Here is a 27,896-nt window from a genome sequence, read left to right on the forward strand (position 1 = left end):
GGGATGCCCTATACCTGCGCCCAGAGAGGAGTAGTTCAAAGTCAAGGTACAGGGGGTGGCTTGGGTCTAAAATGATTTTGTGAGCCTTGCGGAGGGCCCTGACCTTAAAGATATCATCCAGGCCTGTCTGTTTGACTCCAAGTACCTTGCTTGCTGTGGTGATAATCCTTCTCAGCATATTTCTCTAGCTGACAGTGGCATTGCCAAACCAACAAACAATACAAAAAGTTCAAATACTCTCAATGAAAGATTTGTAAAACAGAGTCAGTACAGTACAGTCTACATTAAAATATCCCAGATTTGAGAAAGTACAGTCTCTGTTGGCTCTTTTTGTAGATCAGGTCTGTACATTTACTCCACTGAAGCTTATTGTCCAAGAGGACACCCAGGTATTTGTATTCCTCTACAATCTCTATATTCTGACCTCTGATAGATGTTGCAGAGGTAGGTGTTGTACACTTCCTGAAGTCTATGCAAGGCAATTAACCCACTGTTCCTAGGCCGTCATTTTAAGTAAGAATTTGTTCTTAACTGATTTGCCTAGTTAAATAAAGATTAAATTAAAAACAATAAAAAAATAATATGTATATACTGTATTCTACTGTATTTTAGTCAATGCCACTCCGACATTGCTGGTCCTAATATTTATACATTTCTTAATTTCATTCTTTAATATTAGATTTGTGTGTATTGTTGTGAATTGTTAGATACTACTGCACTGTTGGAGCTAGGAACACAAGCATTTCGCTACACCAGCAATAAAATCTGCTAAATATGTATGGGTTTCCATGGTAGACAAGCCTGAGATCACCATGCGCAATGCCAAGCTTTGGCTGGAGTGGTGTAAAGCTTGCCTCCATTGGACTCTGGAGCAGTGGAAGCACGTTCTCTGGAGTGATGAATCATGCTTCACCATCTGGTAATCCGACGGAAAAATCTGGGTTTGGCGGATGCCAGGAGAACGCTACCTGTCCCAATGCATAGTGCCAACTGTAAAGTGGTGGAGGAGGAATATGGTCTGGGGCTGTTTTTCATGGTTTGGGCTAGGCCCCTTAGTTCCAGTGAAGGGAAATCTTAATGCTACAGCATACAATGACATTCTAGATTTGTACTTCCAACTTTGTGGCAACAGTTTGGGGAAGGCCCTTTCCTGTTCAGCATGACAATACCCCCGTGCACAAAGCTAGGTCCATACAGAAATGGTTTGTCGAGATCGGTGTGGAAGAACTTGACTGGCCTGCACAGAGCCCTGACCTCAACCCTATTTCATCCCAAAGGTGTTCAATGGAACACGGACTGCGAGCCAGGCCTAATCGCCCAACATCAGTGCCAGACCTCACTAACGCTCTTGTGGCTGAATGGAAGAAAGTATCCGCAGCAATGTTCCAACAGTGGAAAGTCTTCCCAGAAGAGTGGAGGCTGTTATAGCAGCAAAGGGGGATCAAATCCATATTAATGCCCATGATTTTGGAATGAAATGTTTGACGAGCAGGTGTCCACATACTTTTGGTCATGTAGTGTAGCACTCTAAGGTCTGTCGTTGAATGACATAACAAGAGAAACTGCCCATTTACTACCACATTTTGAAAATTGCACCTTGTGCATTATTCGATGACAACTCTCAACAGCAGTTGAATGCCCGACTGAGTTCCACTGCTGACTATTTTAGGTCTACGTATCACTTGACAATAATTGTGCAGCTTTTTTTTATTTGTATGGCTTACCATAGAATACGGAGGGCGGGTCGTGGAAGAAGGTGTAGTTGGTGAAGAAGAGCAGGTAGGTGCTGTACGACCAGGACATGGTGTAGAAGACCAGCTTCCACGAGCTCTCTGGCATCTTGGCAGAATCTTTGGGCTGGAGACTACACCATTGTGCAAACGGCTGCAACACAAATCACAGGATACTGTTTATTGTTCAAAACTCAGCTGGGGAAACTCTGCTTTCAGATTGTTTCAAAACTCAATGGAATGTTAAGTATGCAATGATCCAAGATGGCGTAGCAGTCAGACGTCTTGTCTCGTCCCATGTATATATCTTTTTTTATATCTTTTTCTTCGCATTCTTTAATATTTCTCCTAAACCTCAACTTCAAAATACTCTCCTGCAACCTGCCTCACCCAATGCGGTGTGGATCAGTTTTTTTTCTGAAGTATTTCTATTTACCTCAACTGGAATACCTCAACTGAAGCTATCTAGCTGCGAGCTATCTATCTACCAGCTATCAGTCAGCTAACCACTGCTAGCGGTCATCAGCTAACCTTTAGCTCGGAAAGCTCTCACCAGTTCGTACAATGCGTTTCAAACCAGAGCATACCGGACCTATTTTTCTCTCCATATCCCCGGATTCCTACCGCAAACTCTGAACCTTTTCATCTGGACATTCACAGCTAGCTAACAGCAACCCGGGTTGACTACTCCTGGCTAAAGTTTCTGTCCCGGAGCTAGCACCAACTAGCCTGGAGCTAACCCATGCTAGACCCATCTCCTGGCTAGGGCTCCTGGGCTACTCCTGAAGCCCACTCCTCGGCTACAATATCCGGACCCCTTCTACTGCCGTTACGGGCACGGAACCCCGCCGATTCTTCACGACCGGAATACTGACATAATCTATCCGAGGATCCCAACAGGCCCCTCAGGCGCGACGTCCCCTGAAGGCCCATTATGCTAACCGCGGCCTGCTAGCTATCTAGAGCATATTGGACTGTTAGCGGATCCATCAGCCAGTTTCTTGAACCACTATACCCATTTTGCCAATTGGACTTGGACCCCTCTGCTACTTGGAACCCTACTAATTCCATGACTGGTCTATCGACGTCACCGTACGAGGAGGCAAAAACAGACTTTCCCCCATCGCAACGTCCATCTAAGGCCCTTATGCTAGCTTGCTAGCCCCGGCCTGCTAACTGCTAGCTTGCTATCCCCGGCCTGCTAACTGTCAATCGCTGTGTACCCAGCCAGCCCAACCACCCACTGGACCCATACGATCACTTGGCTACGCATGCCTCTCCCTAATATCAATATGCCTTGTTCATTACTGTCGTGATTACTGTCTTATTTCACTGTAGAGTCTCTAGTCCTGCTCAATATGCCTTAACCAACCATGTTGTTCCACCTCCCACATATGCGATGACATCACCTGGTTTAAACGTCTCTAGAGTATATCTCTCTCATTACTCAATGCCTAGGTTTACCTCCAATGTACTCTCTTCCTACCATACCTTTGTCTGTACATTATGCCTTGAATCTATGCTATCGTGCCCAGAAACCTGCTCCCTTTACTCGCTGTTCCGAACGTGCTAGACGGCCAGTTCTTATAGCCTTTAGCCGTACCCTTATCCTACTTTTCCTCTGGTGATGTAGAGGTTAATCCAGGTCCTGCAGTGCCTAGCCCCACTCCCAATCCCCAGGTGCTCTCATTTGTTGACTTCTGTAACCGTAAAAGCCTTGGTTTCATGCAAGTTAACATTAGAAGCTTACTCCCTAAGTTTGCTTTATTCACTGCTTTAGCACATTCTGCCAACCCAGATGTCTTAGCCGTGTCTGAATCCTGGCTTAGGAAAACCACCAAAAACCCTGAAATGTCCATCCCTAACTATAAAAATTTTCGCCAAGATAGAACTGCCAAATGGGGCAGGGTTGCAATCTACTGCAAAGATTGATTGCAGAGTTCTATCTTACTATCCAGGTCTGTACCAAAACAATTCGAGCTTCTACTTCTAAAAATTCACCTTTCCAGAAACAAGTCTCTCACCGTTGCCGCTTGCTATAGACCACCCTCTGCCCCCAGCTGTGCCCTGGACACCATATGTGAATTGATTGCCACCCATCTATCTTCTGAGCTCGTGCTGCTAGGTGACCTAAACTGGGACATGCTTAATTCTTGTCAATAGGGGGGCGCTGTTTTCACTTTGGGAAAAATCGTGCCCAAATTAAACTGCCTCGTACTCTATTCTAGATCGTACAATATGCATATTACTATTGGATAGAAAACACTCTCAAGTTTCTAAAACTGTTTGAATTATAGCTGTGAGTAAAACAGAACTAATTTTCAGTTTGTGCTGTGGTGGAGATCTTTGTGGGCTATACTCGGCCTTGTCTCAGGATTGTAAGTTGGTGGTTGAAGATATCCCTCTAGTGGTGTGGGGGCTGTGCTTTGGCAAAGTGGGTGGGGTTATATCCTTCCTGTTTGGCCCTGTCCGGGGGTTTCTTCTGATGGGGCCACAGTGTCTCCTGACCCCTCCTGTCCCAGCCTCCAGTATTTATGCTGCAGTAGTTTGTGTCGGGGGGCTAGGGTCAGTTGGTTATACCTGGAGTACTTCTCCTATCTTATCCAGTGTCCTGTGTGAATTTAAGTATGCTCTCTCTAATTCTCTCGTTCTCTCTTTCTTTCTCTCGGAGAACCTGAGCCCTAGGACCATACGTCACGGCAAACCGGGCATGATGACTCCTTGCTGTCCCCAGTCCGCCTGGCCTTGCTGCTATTCCAGTTTCAGCTGTTCTGCCTGCGGTTATGGAACCCCTACCTGTCCCAGACCTGCTGTTTTCAACTCTTAATGATCGGCTATGAAAAGCCAACTGAAAATTATTCATGATTATTATTTGACCATGCTTGTCACTTATGAATATTTTGAACATCTTGGCATAGTTCTGTTATAATCTCCACCCGGCACAGCCAGAAGAGGACTGGCCACCCCTCATAGCCTGGTTCCTCTCTAGGTTTCTTCCTAGGTTTTGGCCTTTCTAGGGAGTTTTTCCTAGCCACCGTGCTTCTACACCTGCATTGCTTGCTGTTTGGGGTTTTAGGCTGGGTTTCTGTACAGCACTTCGAGATATTAGCTGATGTACGAAGGGCTATATAAAATAAACTTGATTTGATTTTGCAGCAAACTTCCATATAGGAAGTGAAAAATCTGAAAACGATGCTCTGTTCCAGGGCCTGCCTATTCAATTGCCTAATATTTATCGCTATGCATGCACTTCATACGCCTTCCACTAGATGTCAACAGGCAGTGGAAGGTGGAATGGGGTGTCTAGCTTGATCTGAGGCCGAACAAGAGCTTTTGGAGTGACAGGTCTGGAAATTTCTTTGTCTTCTCTGGCGCGCGAAGTACGTCGACATTGGCTTCTGAAAAGCGTTCGGTATACACGGCGGATATCTCCGGCTCTGATTTTATTTGATACATGTGATAATAACATCATAAAGTAGTTTTTTTTCAACAGAGTTGTATCAGTTTATTCAACGTTTATTGGGACTTTTGGAATTTTCCGTTCTTTGCGTCAAGAGAAGATGGGCATGTTCGCGCCACATGGCTAGCTAAGGTTGCTAATTCGACAGGAGAAAAGGACATTCTAAAACCAAACAACGATTTATTCTGGACCTAGGACTCCTTGTACAAGATTCTGATGGAAGCTCAACAAAAGTAAGAACAATTTATGATGTTATTTCGTATTTCTGTGGAAAATGTTGATTCCTATTCTCTGCCATTTTGGCGGGCGCTGTCTCGCAATAACGCAAGCTGTTTGTTATGGTAAAGTTATTTAAAAAAATCTAACACGGCGGTTGCATTAAGAACCAGTGTATCTTTCATTTGCCATACAACAAGTATTTTTATGTAAAGTTTATGATGAGTTCTTTGGTCAGATTAGGTGAGTGTCCAAAATAGCTCCGGACATTCTGGGGAATCGATGCTACATATTCACAATGTATAACCACGGTTTGCAGCTCTAAATATGCACATTTTCGAACAAAACATAAGTGTATTGTATAACCTGATGTTATAAGACTGTCATCTGATGAAGTTGGTCAAGGTTAGTGATTAATTTGATATCTTTTGCTGGTTTTTGCGAATGGTATCTATGCGGTGAATAAATGCGGTTGTGTGTTTGGCTATTGTGGTAAGCTAATATAATGCTATATTGTGTTTTCGCTGAAACACTTAAAATCGGAAATGATGGCTGGATTCACAAGATGTTTATCTTTCATTTGCTGTATTGGACTTGTGATTTCATGATATTTATATGCTATTATTTACTTGTGGCGCTAGGCTATGCTAGTCAGCTTTTACTGATGAGGATGCTCCCGGATCCGGGATGGGTGTTAAGTAAAGGTTAACACCCCGGCCATCCTACAATCTAAGCTTGATGCCCTCAATCTGACACAAATTATCTATGAACCTACCAGGTACAACCCCAAATCCGTAAACACGGGCACCCTTATAGATATAATCCTAACTAACTCGCCCTCCAAATACACCTCTGCTGTTTTCAATCAAGATCTCAGCGATCATTGCCTGCATCCGTAATGGGTCTGCGGTCAAACGACCACCCCTCATCACTGTCAAAAGCTCCCTAAAACACTTCAGCGAACAGGCCTTTCTAATCGACCTGGCTGGGGTATCCTGGAATGACATTGACCTCATCCTGTCAGTAGAGGATGCCTGGTTATTCTTTAAAAGTGCCTTCCTCACCATCTTAAATAAGCATGCTCTATTCAAAGAATTTAGAACCAGGAATATATAAAGCCCTTGGTTCACTCCAGACCTGTCTGCCCTTGACCAGCACAAAAACATCCTGTGGCGTTCTGCATTAGCATCGAATAGCCCCCGTGATATGCAACTTTTCAGGGAAGTTAGGAACCAATATACACAGGCAGTTAGGAAAGCTAAGGCTAGCTTTTTCAAACAGAAATGTGCATCCTGTAGTACAAACTCAAAAAGTCCATGGAGAATAAGAGCACCTCGTCCCAGCTGCCCACTGCACTGAGGCTAGGAAATACTGTCACCACCGATAAATCCACAATAGCAGCGCCTCTTCAACCTCAGGAGGCTGAAGAAATTCGGCTTGTCACCAAAAGCACTCACAAACTTCTACAGATGCACAATCGAGAGCATCCTGTCGGGCTGTATCACCGCCTGGTACGGCAACTGCTCCGCCCACAACCGTAGGGCTCTCCAGAGGGTAGTGAGGTCTGCACAACGCATCACCGGGGGCAAACTACCTGCCCTCCAGTACACCTACACCACCCGATGTCACAGGAAGGCCATAAAGATCATCAAGGACAACAACCACCCGAGCCACTGCCTGTTCACCCCGCTATCATCCAGAAGGCGAGGTCAGTACAGGTGCATCAAAGCAGGGACCGAGAGACTGAAATACAGCTTCTATCTCAAGGCCATCAGACTGTTAAACAGCCACCACTAACATTTAGTGGCCGCTGCCAACATACTGACTCAACTCCAGCCACTTTAATAATGGGAATTGATGGAAATTATGTAAAAATGTATCACTAGCCACTTTAAACAATGCCACTTAATATAATGTTTACATACCCTACATTACTCATCTCATATGTATATACTGTACTGTATATCATCCACTGCATCTTGCCATCTTATGTAATACATGTATCACTAGCCACTTTAAACTATGCCACTTTATGTTTACATACCCTACATTACTCATCTCATATGTATAGACTGTACACTATACCATCTACTGCATCTTGCCTATGCCGTTCTGTACCATCACTCATTCATATATCTTTATGTACATATTTTTTATCCCTTTACACTTGTGTGTATAAGGTAGTAGTTGTGGACTTGTTAGGTTAGATTACTTGTTGGTTATTACTGCATTGTCGGAACTAGAAGCACAAGCATTTCGCTACACTCGCATTAACATCTGCTAACCATGTGTATGTGACAAATAAAATTTGATTTGATTAATTGATCATTTCAATTTCATTTTTCTACGGCTGGCCATGCTTTCCACCTGGCTACCCCTACCCCGGTCAACAGCCCTGCGCTCCCCACAGCAACTCGCCCAAACCTCCCCCACTTCTCCTTCACCCAAATCCAGATAGCTGATGTTCTGAAAGAGCTGCAAAATCTGGACCCCTACAAATTAGCCGGGCTAGACAATCTGGACCCTCTCTTTCTAAAATGATCTGCCGAAATTGTTGCAACCCCTATTACTAGCCTGTTCAACCTCTCTTTCGTATCGTCTGAGATTCCTATAGATTAGAAAGCTGCCGTAGTCATCCCCCTCTTCAAAGGGGGAGACACTCTAGACCCAAATTGCTACAGACCTATATCTATTCTACCCTGCCTTTCTAAGGTCTTTGAAAGCCAAGTTAACAAACAGATTACCGACAATTTTGAATCTCACCGCACCTTCTCCGCTATGCAATCTGGTTTCAGAGCTGGTCATGGGTGCACCTTAGCCACGCTCAAGGTCCTAAATGATATCATAACCGCCATCGATAAGAGACATTACTATGCATCGACCTGGCCAAGGCTTTCGACTCTGTCAATCACAACATTCTTATTGGCAGACTCAACAGCCTTGGTTTCTCAAATGATTGCCTCGCTTGGTTCACCAACTACTTCTCTGATAGAGTTCAGTATGTCAAATCGGAGGGCCTGTTGTCCGGACCTCTGGCAGTCTCTATGGGGGTGCCACAGGGTTCAATTCTCGGGCCGACTCTCTTCTCTGTATACATCAATGATGTCGCTCTCGCTACTGGTGATTATTTGATCCACCTCAACACAGACGACACCATTCTGTATACCTCTGGCCCTTCTTCGGACACTGTTAACAGCCCTCCAGAAGAGCTTCAATGCCATACAACTCTCCTTCCGTGGCCTCCAACTGCTCTTAAATACAAGTAAAACTAAATGCATGCTCTTCAACCGATCGCTGCCTGCACCTGCCCGCCCGTCCAGCATCACTACTCTGGACGGTTCTGACTTAGAATATGTGGACAACTCCAAATACCTAGGTGTCTGGTTAGACTGTAAACTCTCCTTCCAGACTCACATCAAACATCTCCAATCCAAAGTTAAATCTAGAATTGGCTTCCTATTTCGCAACAAAGCATCCTTCACTCATGCTGCCAGACATACCCTCATAAAACTGACCATCCTACCGATACTCGACTTCGGCAATGTCATTTACAAAATAGCCTCCAACACCCTACTCAACAAATTGGATGCAGTCCATCACAGTGCCATCCGTTTTGTCACCAAAGCCCCATATACTACCCACCACTGCGACCTGTATGCTCTCGTTGGCTGGCCCTCGCTTCATACTCGTCGCCAAACCTACCGGCTCCAGGTCATCTACAAGTCTCTGCTAGGTAAGGCGGGGCTTTATCTCAGCTCACTGGTCACCATAGCAGCACCCACCCGTAGCACGCGCTCCAGCAGGTATATCTCACTGGTCACCCTCAAAGCCAATTCTTTCTTTGGCTGCCTCTCCTTCCAGTTCTCTGTTGCCAATGACTGGAACGAACTGCAAAAATCCCTGAAGCTGGAAACTCTTACCTCCCTCACTAGCTTTAAGCACCAGCTGTCAGAGCAGCTCATAGATCACTGCACCTGTACATAGCTCATCTGTAAATAGCCCATCCAATCTACCTCATCCCCATACTGTATTTATTTATCTTGCTCCTATGCACCCCAGTATCTCAACTTGCACATTTATCCTACCATTCCAGTGTTTAATTGCTATATTGTAATTACTTTGCCACCATGGCCTATTTATTGCCTTATCTCTCTTATCCTACCTCATTTGTACATGCTGTATATAGATTTTCCTACTGTATTATTGTTTGTTTGTTTGTTTATTCCATGTGTAACTGTGTTGTATGTGTCGAACTGCTTTGCTTTGTCTTGGCCAGGTCGCAGTTGCAAATGAGAACTTGTTCTCAACTAGCTTACCAGGTTAAATAAAAAAATGCATTCGTGTTGCACATTGATAAGTAATGGGGCTGCTTAGCTGACGTGAAACACATGGTGGGTGCACTACTACAAACACGTGATTTCAAACGTCTGGCAAGTATGGGAAAATATTTGTATAACTAACTCAAGATAGACCACAGCATGTTGTTTCCAATGGAAGCAAATTAATCATAGTGGGCAGCACAAGCAAGGAGGTGGGCAGAGCCAAGCACGAGTTAGCATGATCTTATTGGAGCATTCTACCCTGTAGGTTGCGTTAGGCAAAGCCTACTCTGTGAAGTACGCGTGTGCAATAAATACATTTGCCTTCGCGCTCCTTCTAAACAAAAAAAATAATGTAAACTTTGGAAAAGGGTAAAGTCTTCAAAACTTAGTCTGTTTAGTCCAGATTTTAGTTTTGGGAACAAAACTGTATGGAGATCAAATTTAGCAGAATGTTGGCCAAAATCCATCTCGCCCCATCTTCTGCCACTGGACTTCCTCTCATCACCATATTTGGTGGTGAGTGGAAATGCCAATCGGATGCTTCAGATTTATACATCCGGTAAAACATCTAGGTCATTGTTCTATCTCTTGTATGGGTAGCTGCAGCCAAAAATGGCGACCGGAGTATGGGCAAGCAGGTGTCGAAAGGAGTGGGTGTATGGAAAGCGAATCCGCTGGTTGGGCTGCACGAGTCGATAAGCCGGCGACCAGTGCATCGCTGCCAATATCAGGGTGACAGTCACAGTAAGCACACCCATATAAGGCATGAAGCAACAGTACACCCATAATGAGTGGGCCAACTTTTAATAAAAAATAAACAATCGTCAGTTTTATAACTGAAAATGTAGAATTATTTGTTTTAAACTAAGAGTGAAATACAACTCACACTCATCCTCTGGCTTCAACAGAAGTACAGACTCTTGAGGTACGGGAGCTCAATGTATGGTAGTTGTGTGTTAAGAAACAGAAGAAAAAAACACAGCTCAATCAAAACTGTCTAACCTATAGCAGAGCGCTTTTGACACCACACCACACACACGTCGACTGCATTGCTTTCAACACACACACTCCTTTCCACACGCCCACTACTTTCCTTTCGACACACCCACTCGCCCATACTCCGGTCGCCATATTGGGATCCAGATACCACCTTTTCATGTTTAGCGGAAACGTGTCTTCTCATGCAAATCTCCCCATGTCCAAGGTAGTCACTAGTTACCATAGCCACAAAGTCAGAAGGCCTGCCTACTCGACCAATCAGATGAGGGAGTGTGATGATATGTACACTGGCTCAGAAGGCCCGCGTACCCGAACCAATCAGATGAGGGAGTGTTCGCTGGAAGCGCCACATTCTCAAAATGGCATATCTCGAGTTCAACTTTGAGGACCAAATAGCAAAGTACATTTGGGAACAAGAATTGGCAACGTCACTCAAATTCATTACATTGAGAAAGGACAAAAGTTTTGGGTAAAAGGGTAAGTTGGCTATTTTCTTTCTTACATAACTAGTAGCTAACTTTTGCTACACTCATAAAAAATTTGCTAGCTAGCTAGCATAAGGGATTCCATTCCAAGCACAGAGTCACAGGCGGTCGGTGGCACCTTAATTGGGGAGAACAGGCTCATACTAATGGCTGGAACGGAATTAATGGAATGGTGTCGAACACATCAAACACACGGTTTCCATGTGTTTGATACCATTTCAATCACTCCATTCCAACCATTAGTATAGCCGTCCTCCCCTCAGCAGCCTCCTGTTAGAGGAGTAATTATATTAGCTAGATTAATGTGCAGTTTCCTTAAGCCTTTCATTCTAATACTAATATATCATATTCTTGACATTCAACAGATGCACAACATTTGACAAGAAAAAAACTCAGTTGGGAGAGTATAAGTCTCCCATTCAGTGGTGTTCCCTTTCAAGTTGTCGGCACGAAGAGATATGACAGATAAGCCAAAGAGAAATACAGTGCATTCAGAAAGTGTTCAGACCCCTTGAATGTTTTTCACATTTTGTTACGTTACAGCCTTATTCTAAAATGGATTACATGAAAGTTCCTTATCTATCTACACACAACACCCCATCATTTTTGCAAATTTGATAATTTAAAAAAATACATTATTTACATAAGTATTCAGTCCCTTTGCTATGACACTCAAAATTGAGCTCAGGTACATCTTGTTTCCATTGATCATCATTGAGACGTTTCTATAACTTGATTGGAATCCACCTGTGGTGAATTCAATTGATTGGACATGATTTGGAAAGGCACACACCTGTCTATATAAAAGATCCCACAGTTGACAGTGTATGTCAGAGCAAAAACCAAGTCATGAGGTCGTAGGAATTGTCTGTAGAGCTCCAAGACAGGATTGTGTTGAGGCACAGATCTGGCGAAGGGTACCAAAACATTTCTGCATCATTGAAGGTCCCGAAGAACACAGTGGCCTCCATCGTTCATACATTTCTTTTAAAAATCAAAAATGGAAGAAGTTTGGAACCACCAAGACTCTCCCTAGAGCTGGCCGCCCGGCAAACTGAGTAATCGGGGGAGAAGGGCCTTGGTCAGGAAGGTGACCAAGAACCTGATGATCACTATGAGAGCTCCAGAATTCCTCTGTGGAGATGGAAGAACCTTCCAGAAGGACAAACATCTCTGCAGCACTCCACCAATCAGGCCTTTATGGTAGAGTGGCCAGACGGAAGCCACTCCTCAGTAAAAGGCACATGACAGCCCACTTGAAGTTTGCCAAAAGGCACCTAAAGAACTCTCAGACCATGAGAAACAAGATTCTCTGTTCTGATGAAACCAAGATTGAACGGGACAAGTCTCTGAATGTCCTTGAGTGGCCCAGCCAGAGCCGGGACTTGAACCCGATCAAACATCTCTGGAGACGCTGTGCAGAAAATAGCTGTGCAGCAATGCTCCCCATCAAACCTGACAGAGCTTGAGAGGCTCTGCATCGAAGAATGGGAGAAACTCCCCAAATACAGGTGTACCAAGCATGTAGCATCATACCCAAGAAGACTCGACCCTGTAATCGATGTCAAAGGTGCTTCAATAATGTACTGAGTAAAGGATCTGAATACTTATTTAAATGTGATATTTCAGTTTTTTTTTTTATACATTTGCAAAAATGTCAAACTTTTTGTTTCGTGATTATGGGGTATTGTGTGCTGATTGATGATGGAAAAAAACCATTGAAATTAATTTTAGAATAAGGCTGTAACGTAACAATGTGGAAAAAGTCAAGGGGTCTGAATACTTTCAGAATGCACAGTATCCTGCTGAAATGAACGAGAAAGTAACTTCAAAAATAGATCACTGTAATTTATAACATACACTTTTAAAACATTAATTGAATTTGAATAATGTTGAAGTAGTAACTAACAATGGAATGTTCCTTAATAAAAATTTAACAAGATGTAATTTTAAAGATGTGTCCCAACTCTGTGGTCACTAAAGATTCCATGGTACTTATTGTAAGTGGGGTTAGGGTAGTGAGTTTCCCCTTACAATGTAAAGAACTTTGGGTGTCTAGTGCCATGAAAGTCCTATTTTTTACATGTACCATACAGAACTTATCTTTGCTGTCTTTACTAAAGAGCAAAATTACATTCACATGTTAAGGGTACATTTTGGCTGTATAGAGCAAATATTTCAAGAGTCTGAATAAGTATACAATTTGGATTAAGCCACACGAAAACAACCGAAACAAACAAAAAGCCCATAAATGACAGAATAAGACCTGTACGATATGTTAGGAACTCTGACCAGACACCTTCATACCTATGCTGTCTATGTTGCAAGACTGATGTAATTCGCTCCACGTCAGCAAGTTCCCCGCATAGACCTAACCGCATATCTTTTGAAGGTGCATGTTCATTTTCCCAGCATTTTGTTACACATTTCCTTGCTGCTGCTAAAAGATAATCATTTTTTTTATTTCACCTTTATTTAACCAGGTAAGCTAGTTGAGAACAAGTTCCCATTTACAACTGCGACCTGACCAAGATAAAGCAAAGCAGTGCGACACAAACACAGAGTTACACATGGAATAAAGCATAGTCAATAACAATAGGAAAAAAAGAAAAAAAGAAAGTCTATATACAGTGTGTGCAAATGGCGTGAGGAGGTAAGGCAATAAATAGGCCATAGTAGCGAAGTAATTACAATTTAGCAGATTAACACTGGAGTGATAGATGATGATGATGTGCAAGTAGTGATACTGGTGTGCAAAAAAGCAGAAAAGTTTTAAAAAAGCAATATGGGGATGAGGTAGGTAGATTGTGTGTGCTATTTACAGATGGACTATGTACAGCTTCAGCGATCGGTTAGCTGCTCAGATAGCTGATGTTTAAAGTTAGTGAGGGAAATGTAAGTCTGAAGACTATCAATTTAAGTGGAGAGGATTGGAGAGGATCCACAGGAATAATACCTAAAAGGACATGACATGGGTCTGGTTGAATAATAATACCTGTGATGTCCTGAATAAAATGGAGAATTTCAGACCAAAAAAAAATGGATTTGCAACATTGCCAAAATATATGATAAAGTACCTATTTGTCCACACTGCCTCCAACACGTAGCAGATATTCCTTTTTTTCAATGTATTAAGTTCATTAGGGCTTATAAAAAAAATTATGTTGTACTTTGAACTGAAACTCCCTTGTTCGGTTACATGTAGTGGCTTTATATAGTGTTTTCAATATGTTCCCCCAGCTCTCCTCTGATATCTGCACCTGTAATTCAACCTGCCACGAGTTCCTAAGATTATCTAAAGATAATATTTGCATGTTAAGGATACCATGATAAATATTTCTAATGTTTTCCCTTTGATAAAGTGATTCAATCATCTCGTCAATAGGCAGAGAGGCTCATTTTTTTGTAACAATCCCTTTTTTAACAGTGAATTGCCATACTTGAAGGTACCTATAAAAATGTGTTTGGGATATAATGAATTCCTTCTGGATTTCTTGAAATTATAAAAAAATTGAGCCTTTGAATAGTTGAGACTCTACAAAGCCCTTCTCTTCCCATTCCCTAAATCCTTGGGACACAGTAGCAGGGAGAAATGCTGGGTTGTGAAATATAGGCGAGTGTCTAGAAATGTAATTTCTCAGCTTATATTGGCGTTGAACCTCACTCCATGTCTTCAATGTAAGAGTAATAATTGTGTTTTGTTAAATCCTGTCAATAGAAATAGGGCCTGCTATAAAGACAAGACAATGTAAAGGCATATCACAATATTGACTCTCAATTTCAAGCTATGACAAATCTTTCGGTTGTTGAATCCATGATGCTATGTGATTAAGTTGCTTTGCCCAGTTATTTATATATATATATATTTATTTATTTATTTCACCTTTTGACACGCCCTGGCCTTAGTTATCTTTGTTTTCTTTATTATTTTAGTTAGGTCAGGGTGTGACATGGGGGATGTATGTGTTTTGTATTGTCTAGGGGTTTTGTATGTTTATGGGGCAGTGTCTAGTCTAGGTGTATGTATGTCTATGGTTGCCTAGATTGGTTCTCAATTAGAGACAGTTGTCTATCGTTGTCTCTGATTGGGAACCATATTTAGGCAGCCATATTCATTGGGTAGTTCGTGGGTTATTGTCTATGTCAGTTGCCTGTGTCTGCACTGTGTAGCTTTAGCGTCACGTTCGTCGGTTTGTTGTTTTGTTTAGTTTGTCAAGTGTTCTTCGTTTCGTGTCATTAAACGTAGTATGTATTCACTTCACGCTGCGCCTTGGTCCTCCTCTCTTCCACCATACGACGATCGTGACAGAATAACCCACCAAACAAGGACCAAGCAGCGTGAAAGGGAGGAACAGCATTTGGTGGAAAAATGGACCCGGGAGAAGGATGAGTGGAAAACAACCTGGGAGGAAATAGAGAGTTGGGAGAGTGCCGGAGCCCACCTGGGATTCAATGGAACAGTGCGAGGAGGGATACAGGAGAATGGAGGAACGGAGACGATATAAAGGTGCGCGGCTAGCACGGAAGCCCGAGAGGCAGCCCCAAGATTTTTTTGGGGGGGGGACCACGAGGAGATTGGCTGAGTCAGGTAGGAGACCTAAGCCAACTCCTCGTGCTTACCGTGGGGAGCGTGTAACTGGTCAGGCACCGTGTTATGCAGAGATGCGCACGGTGTCTTCAGTACGCTATTCTAGCCCGGTGCGCTCTATTCCAGCTCCTCGCATTGGCCGGGCTAGAATGGGCATCCAGCCAGGTAGGAGAGTGCCGGCTCAGCGCTCCTGGTCTCCAGTGTACCTCCTTGGACCAGGATATCCTGCGCCGGCTCTGCGTACTGTGAGTCTGCACAGCCCTGTGCGTCCTGTGCCAGCGCCCTGCATTTGCAGGGCAAGTAGAAACATCCAGCCAGGAAGGGTTGTGTCAGCGCTACACTCCAGACCTCCAGTACGCCTCCACAGCCCAGTACGTCCTGTGCCTGCTCCCCGCACTCGCCCTGAGGTGTGTCTCCCCAGCCCAGTACCACCAGTGCCAACACCACGCACCAGGCCTCCTGTGCGTCTCCAGAGTCCAGTATGCCCTGTTCCTCCTCCCCGCACTCGCCCTGAGGTGCGTGTTCCCAGCCCGGTACCACCAGTTCCGGCACCACGCACCAGGCCTACAGTGCGCCTCCAGGGTCCAGTATGCCCTGTTCCTCCTCCCCGCACTAGCCTTGAGGTGCGTGTCCTTAGCCCGGTACCACCAGTTCCGGCACCATGCACCAGGCCTACTGTGCGCCTCAGCAGGCCAGAGTCTGCCGTCTGCCCAGCGCTGCCCATCTGCCCAGCGCCGCCTGCGCTGCCCGTCTGCCCAGAGCCGCCTGCGCTGCCCGTCTGCCCAGAGCCGCCTGCGCTGCCCGTCTGCCCAGCGCCGCCTGAGCTGTCCCGTCTGCCCAGCGCCACCTGAGCTGTCCCGTCTGCCCAGCGCCGCCTGCGCCGCCCGTCTGTCCTGAGCCATCAGAGCCGCCCGCCAGTCAGGAGCCGCCGGAGCCGCCCGCCAGTCAGGAGCCGCCGGAGCCGCCCGCCAGTCAGGAGCCGCCGGAGCCGCCCGCCAGTCAGGAGCCGCCGGAGCCGCCCGCCAGTCAGGAGCTGCCGGAGCCACCCGCCAGTCCGGAGCCGCCCGCCAGTCCGGCGCCGCCCGCCAGTCCGGAGCCGCCCGCCAGTCCGGAGCCGCCCCTCAGTCCGGAGCCGCCCCTCAGTCCGGAGCCGCCCCTCAGTCCGGAGCCGCCCCTCAGTCCGGAGCCGCCCCTCAGTCCGGAGCCGCCCCTCAGTCCGGAGCCGCCCCTCAGTCCGGAGCCGCCCCTCAGTCCGGAGCCGCCCCTCAGTCCGGAGCCGCCCCTCCGTCCAGTGGCGCCCTCTAGGATGGTCTTCAGTCCGGGACTCGCTGTAAGGGTCCTCGCTCCAGAGGTGCCACCAAAGCGGGTATTGACTATGGTGGAGTGGGGTCCACGTCCCACACCCGAGCCGCCGCCGTAAGAAGGCCCACCCGGACCCTCCCCTTCTGTGTCAGGTTTTGCGGCCGGGGTCCGCACCTTTGGGGGGGGGGGGGGGGGGTACTGTCACGCCCTGGCCTTAGTTATCTTAGTTTTCTTTATTATTTTAGTTAGGTCAGGGTGTGACATGGGGGATGTATGTGTTTTGTATTGTCTAGGGGTTTTTTATGTTTATGGGGCACTGTCTAGTCTAGGTGTATGTATGTCTATGGTTGCCTAGATTGGTTCTCAATTAGAGACAGCTGTCTATCGTTGTCTCTGATTGGGAACCATATTTAGGCAGCCATATTCATTGGGTAGTTCGTGGGTTATTGTCTATGTCTATGTGTAGTGTTTAGTGTCAGCACTATTTTGGATTATAGCGTCACGTTCGTTCGTTTGTTGTTTTTTGTAGTTTGTAAAGTGTTCTTCGTTTTCGTCTTCATTAAAAATAGAAGATGTATTCAAACCACGCTGCTCTTTGGTCCTTCCATCTCTTCCACCATATAACGATCGTGACACCTTTATTTAACCAGGTAAGTAAGTTGAGAACAAGTTCTCATTTACAATTGCGACCTGGCCAAGTGTCACACCCTGACCGTAGAGATCTTGTTATTCTCTATGTTTGGTTGGTCAGGGTGTGACTCGGGTGGGAAACTCTAGGTTCTTTATTTCTATGTTTTGGCCGGGTATGGTTCTCAATCAGGGACAGCTGTCTATTGTTGTCTCTGATTGGGAATCATACTTAGGCAGCCTGTTTTGCCACCTTAGTTTTGTGGGATGTTGGTTTTTGTTAGCTCTGTGAAGCCTACAGAACGTGACGTTCGTTATTCTTTTGTTGTTTTGTTTGGTGTTCTGATTTAAATAAAGAATCATGAACACGTACCACGCTGCACCTTGGTCCACTTCTTCCGACGAGCGTTACACCAAGATAAAGCAAAGCAGTTCGACACATACAACAAAGAGTTACACATGTAGTAAAACAAACATATAGTCAATAATACAGTAGAAAAATAAGTCTATATACAATGTGAGTAAATGAGGTGAGATAAGGGAGGTAAAGGCAAAAAAAGGCCATGGTGGCGAAGTAAATACAATATAGCAAGTAAAACACTGGAATTGTAGATTTGCGGTGGGAGAATGTGCAAAGTAGAAATAATGGGGAGCAAAGGGGCAAAATAAATAAATACAGTAGGGGAAGAGGTAGTTGTTTGGGCTAAATTATAGATGGGCTATGTACAGGTGCAGTAATCTGTGAGCTGCTCTGACAGCTGGTGCTTAAAGCTAGTGAGGGAGATGTATTTCCAGTTTCAGAGATTTTTGTAGTTCGTTCCAGTCATTGGCAGCAGAGAACTGGAAGGAGAGGCGGCCAAAGGAGGAATTGGCTTTGGGGGTGACCAGAGAGATATACCTGCTGGAGCGCGTGCTACAGGTGGGTGCTGCTATGGTGACCAGCGAGCTGAGATGAGGGGGCACTTTACCTAGCAGGGTCTTGTAGATGACCTGGAGCCAGTGGGTTTGGCGACGAGTATGAAGCAAGGGCCAGCCAACGAGAGCGTACAGGTCGCAGTGGTGGGTAGTATATGGGGCTTTGGTGACAAAACGGATGGCACTGTGATGGACTGCATCCAATTTGTTGAGTAGGGCATTGGAGGCTATTTTGTAAATGACATTGCCGAAGTCGAGTATCGGTAGGATGGTCAGTTTTACGAGGGTATGTTTGGCAGCATGAGTGAAGGATGCTTTGTTGCGAAATAGGAAGCCAATTCTAGATTTAACTTTGGATTGGAGATGTTTGATGTGAGTCTGGAAGGAGAGTTTACAGTCTAATCAGACACCTAGGTATTTGTAGTTGTCCACATATTCTAAGTCAGAACCGTCCAGAGTAGTGATGCTGGACGGGCGGGCAGGTGCAGGCAGCGATCAGTTGAAGAGCATGCATTTAGTTTTACTTGTATTTAAGAGCAGTTGGAGGCCACGGAAGGAGAGTTGTATGGCATTGAAGCTCGTCTGGAGGGCTGTTAACGCAGTGTCCAAAGAAGGGCCAGAAGTATACAGAATGGTGTCATCTGCGTAGAGGTGGATCAGAGACTCACCATCAGCAACAGCGACATCATTGATGTATACAGAGAAGAGAGTCGGCCCAAGAATTGAACCCTGTGGCACCCCCATAGAGACTGCCAGAGGCCCGGACAACAGGCCCTCTGATTTGACACACTGAACTCTATCAGAGAAGTAGTTGGTGAACCAGGCGAGGCAATCATTTGAGAAACCAAGGCTATTGAGTCTGCCGATGAGGATGTGGTGATTGACCAGGTCAATGAATACAGCTGCACAGTATTGTTTCTTAACGATGACGGTTAAGATATCGTTTAGGACCTTGAGCGTGGCTAAGATGCACCCATGACCAACTCTGAAACCAGATTGCATAGCAGAGAAGGTGCGGTGGGATTCGAAATGGTCGGGAAACTGTTTGTTGACTTGGTTTTCGAAGACCTTAGAAAGGCAGGGTAGGATAGATATAGGTCTGTAGCAGTTTGGGTCAAGAGTGTCTCCCCCTTTGAAGAGGGGGATGACCGCAGCTGCTTTCCAATCTTTGGGAATCTCAGACGACACCAAAGGTTGAACAGGCTAGTAATAGGGGTTGCAACAATTTCGGCAGATCATTTTAGAAAGAAAGGGTCCAGATTGTCTAGCCCGGGTGATTTGTAGGGGCCCAGATTTTGCAGCTCTTTCAGAACATCAGCTGACTGGTTTTGGGAGAAGGAGAAATGGGGAAGGCTTGAGCGAATTGCTGTGGGGCATGATTAAAGGTTAGGGAGGCCAAGCCCACCCAATTCTTTGAACAGCTGCAGTTTTTATAACTAATACGAGCCTTTTTTATTTTGCAATAAAAATGTGCCTAAGGCTGCATTTAGGTGAGTAAAGGTTTTAGCAGGGATTTTAATAGGAAGCATTGAAAACAGACAGAGCAGTCTTGGTAAGATATTCATTTTCACTGAAGCAACCCGACCTGCTAGAGATATAGGGAGGGGCATCCAACGGTCGAGACCTTCAGTGATTTTACTAATCACAGGGGGGTAGTTCAAAGCACATACAGTGGGGAGAACAAGTATTTGATACACTGCCAATTTAGCAGGTTTTCCTACTTACAAAGCATGTAGAGGTCTGTAATTTTTATCATAGGTACACTTCAACTGTGAGAGACAGAATCTTTTAAAAAAATCCAGAAAATCACATTGTATGATTTTTAAGTAAATAATTTGCATTTTATTGCATGACATAAGTATTTGACACATCAGAAAAGCAGAACTTAATATTTGGTACAGAAACCTTTGTTTGCAATTACAGAGATCATACGTTTCCTGTAGTTCTTGACCAGGTTTGCACACACTGCAGCAGCGATTTTGGCCCACTCCTCCATACAGACCTTCTCCAGATTCTTCAGGTTTCGGGGCTGTCGCTGGGTAATACGGACTTTCAGCTCCCTCCAAAGATGTTCTATTGGGTTCAGGTCTGGAGACTGGCTAGGCCACTCCAGGACCTTGAGATGCTTGTTACGGAGCCACTCCTTAGTTGCCCTGGCTGTGTGTTTCGGGTCGTTGTCATGCTGGAAGACCCAGCCACGACCCATCTTCAATGCTCTTACTGAGGGAAGGAGGTTGTTGGCCAAGATCTTGCAATACATGGCCAACAACCTCCTTCCATCCTCCCCTCAATACGGTGCAGTCGTCCTGTCCCCTTTGCAGAAAAGCATCCCAAAGAATGATGTTTCCACCTCCATGCTTCACGGTTGGGATGGTGTTCTTGGGGTTGTACTCATCCTTCTTCTTCCTCCAAACACGGCGAGTGGAGTTCAGACCAAAAAGCTATTTTTGTCTCATCAGACCACTTGACCTTCTCCCATTCCTCCTCTGGATCATCCAGATGGTCATTGGCAAACTTCAGACGGGCCTGGACATGCGCTGGCTTGAGCAGGGGGACCCTGCGTGCGCTGCAGGATTTTAATCCATGACGGCGTAGTGTGTTACTAATGGTTTTCTTTGAGACTGTGGTCCCAGCTCTCTTCAGGTCATTGACCAGGTCAGAACAACAGTTTTAGGCCAGCATCCCAGAGTCGCCTCTTCATTGTTGACATTGAAACTGGTGTTATGCGGGTACTATTTAATGAAGCTGCCAGTTGAGGACTTGTGAGGCGTCTGTTCCTCAAACTAGACACTCTAATGTACTTGTCCTCTTGCTCAGTTGTGCACCGGGGCCTCCCACTCCTCTTTCTATTCTGGTTAGAGCCAGTTTGCTCTGTTCTGTGAAGGGAGTAGTACGTGATATCTATGTGATATCTAGAAAAATGTGAAATCTAGAACCTAAAAGGGTTCTTCAGCTGTCCCATAGGAGAACCCTTTGAAGAACCCTTTTTGGTTCCAGGTATAACCATTTTGGGTTCCATGTAAAACCCTTTCCACAGAGGGTTCTACCTGGAACCAAAAATGGTTCTCCTATGGTACAGCCGAAGAACCCTTTTGAACCCTTTTTTCTAAGTGTATGTAACGGGTCATTACCTCTTCCACAGGCCCTGGTTGATAAATGGGCTTCTCGGTCCACTAAAGGCCCTACCAGGTCAACAAGGACCAAGAAACAAAGTTTCTGCTGTGCCTGGCAAAAGAAACTACTAAACCTATATGACCAACAGATGTGTCTTCTAGATTCAACCTACAAGACCTCCTGGTACTCTGTGCCACTGTTTTTCTGTGTGTCCGAATCAATGTTTGTTATGCAGTTGCCGGGGCCTTTGTCACACAGACAGAGATGACATCAGTCGCAAGAGAGGCCATCTGTGGGTTCAAGGACTGGAACCTGGACTGGGATCCCAGACACTTTATGGTGGACTTCTCTGAAGTTCAAATTTCTCACCGTATCTCTGTCACCCCTCGGCCTTGCTGAAAATCGAGGGAGGAAAGGGAGTGAATGAATGAGAAAGTGCCACAGTGAGGGGGAGTTCCCAGGTAAACAATAGTATCCACTTAAACATAATGGTTGTCTCATTAAATTGTAGTATTCTTTGTCAGTGATCAGGCCTACCACTGTTGTGTTGTCAGCAAACTTAATGATGGTGTTGGAGTCGCGCTTGGTCACAAAGTCGTGTGTGAACAGGGAGTACAGGAGGGGAGTAAGCACGGACCCCTGAGAGGCCCCTGTGTTGAGAATCAGCATGGCAGATGTGTTAATGCCTACCCTTACCACCTGGGGGCGGTGGTAAGTCCAGGATCCAGTTGCAGAGGGAGGTGTTTAGTCCCAGGGTCCTTAGCTTAGTGATGAGCTTTGTGGGCCTTATGGTGTTGAACATTGAGCTGTAGTCAATAAACAGTACTCTCACATAGGTGTTCCATTTGTCCAGGTGGGAAAGGGCAGTGTGGAGAGCGATTGAGATTGCGTCATCTGTGGATCTGTTGGGACGGTATGCGAATTGGAGTGGGTCTAGGGTTTCCGGGATGATGGTGTTGATGTGAGCCATGACCAGCCTTTCAAAGCGCTTCATGGCTACCGACGGGAGTGCTACAGGGCGGTAGTCATTTCGGCAGGTTTCCTTCGCTTCCTTGGGCACAGGGACTATGGTGGTCTGCTTGAAACATGTAGTTATTACAGACTCAGTCAGGGAGAGGTTGAAAATGTCAGTGAAGACACTTGCCAGTTGGTCTGCGCATGCTTTGAGTACACGTCCTGGTAATCCATCTGGCCCTGCGACCTTGTGAATGTTGATCTGTTTAAAGGTCTTGCTCACATCGTCTACGGAGAGCATGATCACACAGTCGTCTGGAACAGCTGGTGCTCTCATGCATGCTTCAGTGTTGCTTGCCTCGAAGCGAGCATAAAAGGCATTTAGCCCGTCTGGTAGGCTTGCGTCACTGGGCAGCTTACGGCTGGGTTTCCCTTTATAGTCCGTAATAGTTTGAAAGCCCTGCCACATCCAACGAGCGTCAAAGCCGGTGTAGTAGGATTCAATCTTAGTCCTGTATTGACACTTTACATGTTTGATGGTTTGTCTGAGGGCATAGCGGGATTTCTTATTAGCGTCCGGATTAGTGTCCCGCTCCTTGAAAGCGGCAGCTCTAGCCTTTAGCTCGGTGCGGATGTTGCCTGTAATCCATGGCTTCTGGTTGGGATATGTATGTAAAGTCACTGTGGGGACGACGTCGTCGATGCACTTATTGATGAAGCCGGTGACTGAGGTGGTACTCTCCTCAATACCATTGGATGAATCCCGGAACATATTCCAGTTTCCAGTCTGTGCTAGCAAAACAGTTCTGTTGCGTAACATCTGCGTCATCTGGCCACTTCCGTATTGAGCGTGTCACTGGTACTTCCTGCTTTAGTTTTTGCTTGTATGCAGGAATCAGGAGGATAGAATTATGGTCAGATTTGCCAAATGGAGGGCGAGGGAGTGCTTTGTATGTGTCTCTGTGTGGAGTAAAGTTGGTCTAGAGTTTTTTTCGCCTCTGGTTGCACGTGACATGCTGGTAGAAATGAGGTAAAACGGATTTAAGTTTGCCTCTATTAAAGTCCCCGGCCACCAGGAGCGCCGCTTCTGGATGAGCATTTTCCTGTTTGCTTATGGCCTTATACAGCTCGTTGAGTGCGGTCTTAGTGCCAGCATCGGTTTATGGTGGTAAATAGACAGCTACGAAAAATATAGATGAAAACTCTCTTGGTAAATAGTGTGGTCTACAGCTTATCATGAGGTACTCTACCTCAGGCGAGCAATACCTTGAGACTTCCTTAATATTAGACATTGCGCACCAGTCATTATTGACAAATAGACACACACCACCACCCCTCGTCTTACCGGACGTAGCTGTTCTGTCCTGCCAATGCACTTCTTCCCAACAGCCATACGAATGTAGGTACAATTTATTAATTAAATGTTTTTATTTTTCTTTGCTTGTATTTAGTGCAGGGATGGGCAACTCCAGTCCTTGGGGGCTGGTATCGCACAGCTGATTAAATTGCATTCTAAACTGAAGATCCTGATTTAGTTGATTATTGGAGTCAGGTGTGTTAGCTGGGGCTGGTGCAAAAGTGTGACACCAATCAGGCATCCGAGGACTGGAGTTGCCCATCCCTGATTTAGTCTATTCTCATGAATGTTCTGCTTTAAAATGTGGATTTGAATGAATCATTTAAATTTCATCTCTACACCAAGGAACACAGAGCTGAACGTGAAGTGCTCGTCAACTCACTAATTGGCCCTAATTGGCCCTAATTGGCCCTCTTTCTGGGACTCACCCACAAACAGGACAAAGCCTGGCCTGCTGAGGAGTGACGGACTCCATCCTAGCTGGAGGGGTGCTCTCATCTTATCTACCAACATAGACAGGGCTCTAACTCCTCTAGCTCCACAATGAAATAGGGTGCAGGCCAGGCAGCAGGCTGTTAGCCAGAAACTAAACATGGCGGTGTTCACCTTAGCAATCTCACTAGGATAAAGACCTCCTCCATTCCTGCCATTATTAAAAGAGATCGTGATACCTCACATCTCAAAATAGAGCTACTTAATGTTAGATCCCTCACTTCAAAGGCAGTTATAGTCAATGAACTAATCACTGATCATAATCTTGATGTGATTGGCCTGACTGAAACATGGCAAAAGCCTGATGAATTTACTGTGTTAAATTAGGCTTCACCTCCTGGTTACACTAGTGACCATATCCCCCGTGCATCCCGCAAAGGCGGAGGTGTTGCTAACATTTACGATAGCAAATTTCAATTTACAAAAGAAAAATGACGCTTTCGTCTTTTGAGCTTCTAGTCATGAAATCTATGCAGCCTACGCAATCACTTTTTATAGCTACTGTTTACAGGCCTCCTGGGCCATATACAGCGTTCCTCACTGAGTTCCTATCGGACCTTGTAGTCATAGCAGATAATATTCCAATTTTGGGTGATTTTAATATTCACATGGAAAAGTCCACAGACCCACTCCAAAAGGCTTTCGGAGCCATCATCGACTCAGTGGGTTTTGTCCAACATGTCGCTGAACCTACTCACTGTCACAGTCATACTCTGGACCTAGTTTTGTCCCATGGAATAAATGTTGTAGATCTTAATGTTTTTCCTCATAATCCTGGACTATCGGACCACCATTTTATTACGTTTGCAATCGCAACAAATAATCTGCTCAGACCCCAACCAAGGAGCATCAAAAGTCGTGCTATAAATTCTCAGACAACACAAAGATTCCTTGATGCCCTTCCAGACTCCCTCTGCCTACCCAAGGACGTCAGAGGACAAAAATCAGTTAACCACCTAACTGAGGAACTCAATTTAACCTTGCACAATACCCTAGATGCAGTTCCACCCCTAAAAAGTAAAATCATTTGTCATAAGAAACTAGCTCCCAAACTATACAGAAAATACCCGAGCTCTGAAGCAAGCTTCCAGAAAAATGGAACAGAAATGGCGCAACACCAAACTGGAAGTCTTCCGACTAGCTTGGAAAGATGGTACCGTGCAGTATCGAAGAGCCCTCACTGCTGCTCGATCATCCTATTTTTCCAACTTAATTGAGGAAAAAAAGAACAATCTGCGTATTCCTCCAAAGCTCAGCTGTCCTGAGTCTGCACAACTCTGCCAGGACCTAGGATCAAGAGAGACAAATAAGTGTTTTAGTACTATATCTCTTGACACAATGATGAAAATAATCATGGCCTCTAAACCTTCAAGCTGTATACTGGACCCTATTCCAACTGAACTACTGAAAGAGCTACTTCCTGTGCTTGACCCTCCTATGTTGAACATAATAAACGGCTCTCTATCTGCCGGATGTGTACTAAACTCACTAAAAGTGGCAGTAATAAAGCCTCTTGAAAAAGCCAAACTTTGACCCAGAAAATATTAAAAACTATCAGCCTATATCGAATCTTCCATTCCTCTCAAAAAAAAAAAAAAAAGCTTTAGCGCAGCAACTCACTGCCTTCCTGAAGACAAACAATGTACATGAAATGCTTCAGTCTGGTTTTAGACCCCATCATAGCACTGAGACTGCACTTGTGAAGGTGGTAAATTACCTTTTAATGGCGTCAGACCGAGGCTCTGCATCTGTCCTCGTGCTCCTAAAGCTTAGTGCTGCTTTTGATACCATCGATCACCACTTTCTTTTGGAGAGATTGGAAACCCAAATTGGTCTACACGGACAAGTTCTGGCCTGGTTTAGATCTTATCTGTCGGAAAGATATCAGTTTGTCTCTGTGAATGGTTTGTCCTCAAGGTTCCGTTTTAGGATCGCTACTGTTTTCACTATATATTTTACCTCTTGGGGATGTCATTCGAAAACATAATGTTAACTTTCACTGCTATGCGGATGACACAGCTGTACATTCCAATGAAACATGGTGAAGCCCCAAAATTGCCCTCGCTAGAAGCCTGTGTTTCAGACATAAGGAAGTGGATGGCTGCAAACTTTCTACTTTTAAACTCGGACAAAACAGAGATGCTTGTTCTAGGTCCCAAGAAACAAAGAGATCTTCTGTTGAATCTGACAATTAATCATGATGGTTGTAAAGTCATCTCAAATAAAACTGTGAAGGACCTCGGCGTTACTCTGGACCCTGATCTCTCTTTTGACGAACATATCAAGACTGTTTCAAGGACAGCTTTTTTCCATCTACGTAACATTGCAAAAATCTGAAACTTTCTGTCCAAAAATGATGCAGAAAAATTATTCCATGCTTTTTCACTTCTAGGTTGGACTACTGCAATGCTCTACTTTCCGGCTACCTGGATAAAGCACTAAATAAACTTCAGTTAGTGCTAAATACGGCTGCTAGAATCCTGACTAGAACCAAAAAAAAAAAACATATTACTCCAGTGCTAGCCTCCCTACACTGGCTTCCTGTTAAGGCAAGGGCTGATTTCAAGGTTTTACTGCTAACCTACAAAGCATTACATGGGCTTGCTCCTACCTATCTTTCCGATTTGGTCCTGCCGTACATACCTACACGTACGCTACGGTCACAAGACGCAGGCCTCCTAATTTCTAAGCAAACAGCTGGAGGCAGGGCTTTCTCCTATAGAGCTCCATTTTTATGGAATGGTCTGCCTACCCATGTGAGAGACGCAGACTCGGTCTCAACCTTTTAAGTCTTTACTGAAGACTCATCTCTTCAGTGGGTCATATGATTGAGTGTAGTCTGGCCCAGGAGTGTGAAGGTGAACGGAAAGGCTCTGGAGCAACGAACACCCCTTGCTGTCTCTGCCTAGCCGGTTCCCCTCTCTCCACTGGGATTCTCTGCCTCTAACCCTATTACAGGGGATGAGTCACTGGCTTACTGGTGCTCTTTCATGCCGTCCCTAGGAGGGGTGCGTCACTTGAGTGGGTTGAGTCACTGACGTGATCTTCCTGTCTGGGTTGGCGCCCCCCCCTTGGGTTGTGCCGTGGCGGAGATCTTTGTGGGCTATACTCGGCCTTGTCTCAGGATGGTAAGTTGGTGGTTGATGATATCCCTCTAGTGGTGTGGGGGCTGTGCTTTGGCAAAGTGGGTGGGGTTATATCCTTCCTGTTTGGCCCTGTCCGGGGGTATCATCGGATGGGGCCACAGTGTCTCCTGACCCCTCCTGTCTCAGCGTCCAGTATTTATGCTGCAGTAGTTTATGTGTCGGGGGGCTAGGGTCAGTTTGTTATATCTG

General features: G+C 45.3%; 1 protein-coding gene across 2 annotated transcripts in view; it reads right to left on the reverse strand.

The window, feature by feature from the left end:
- LOC139539659 (ceramide synthase 1-like) overlaps positions 1-27,896 on the reverse strand; it is an 82,813-nt gene that overhangs the window by 24,476 nt on the left and 30,441 nt on the right. For both annotated transcript variants that reach the window (XM_071342818.1, XM_071342817.1), the window contains one exon: positions 1,725-1,884. In XM_071342818.1, coding sequence (XP_071198919.1) covers positions 1,725-1,884 — 160 coding nt within the window. The remainder of the gene's footprint in view (positions 1-1,724; positions 1,885-27,896) is intronic.

The sequence above is a fragment of the Salvelinus alpinus genome, chromosome 15 (assembly GCF_045679555.1).
Source record: "Salvelinus alpinus chromosome 15, SLU_Salpinus.1, whole genome shotgun sequence".
Lineage (NCBI taxonomy): Eukaryota > Metazoa > Chordata > Actinopteri > Salmoniformes > Salmonidae > Salvelinus > Salvelinus alpinus.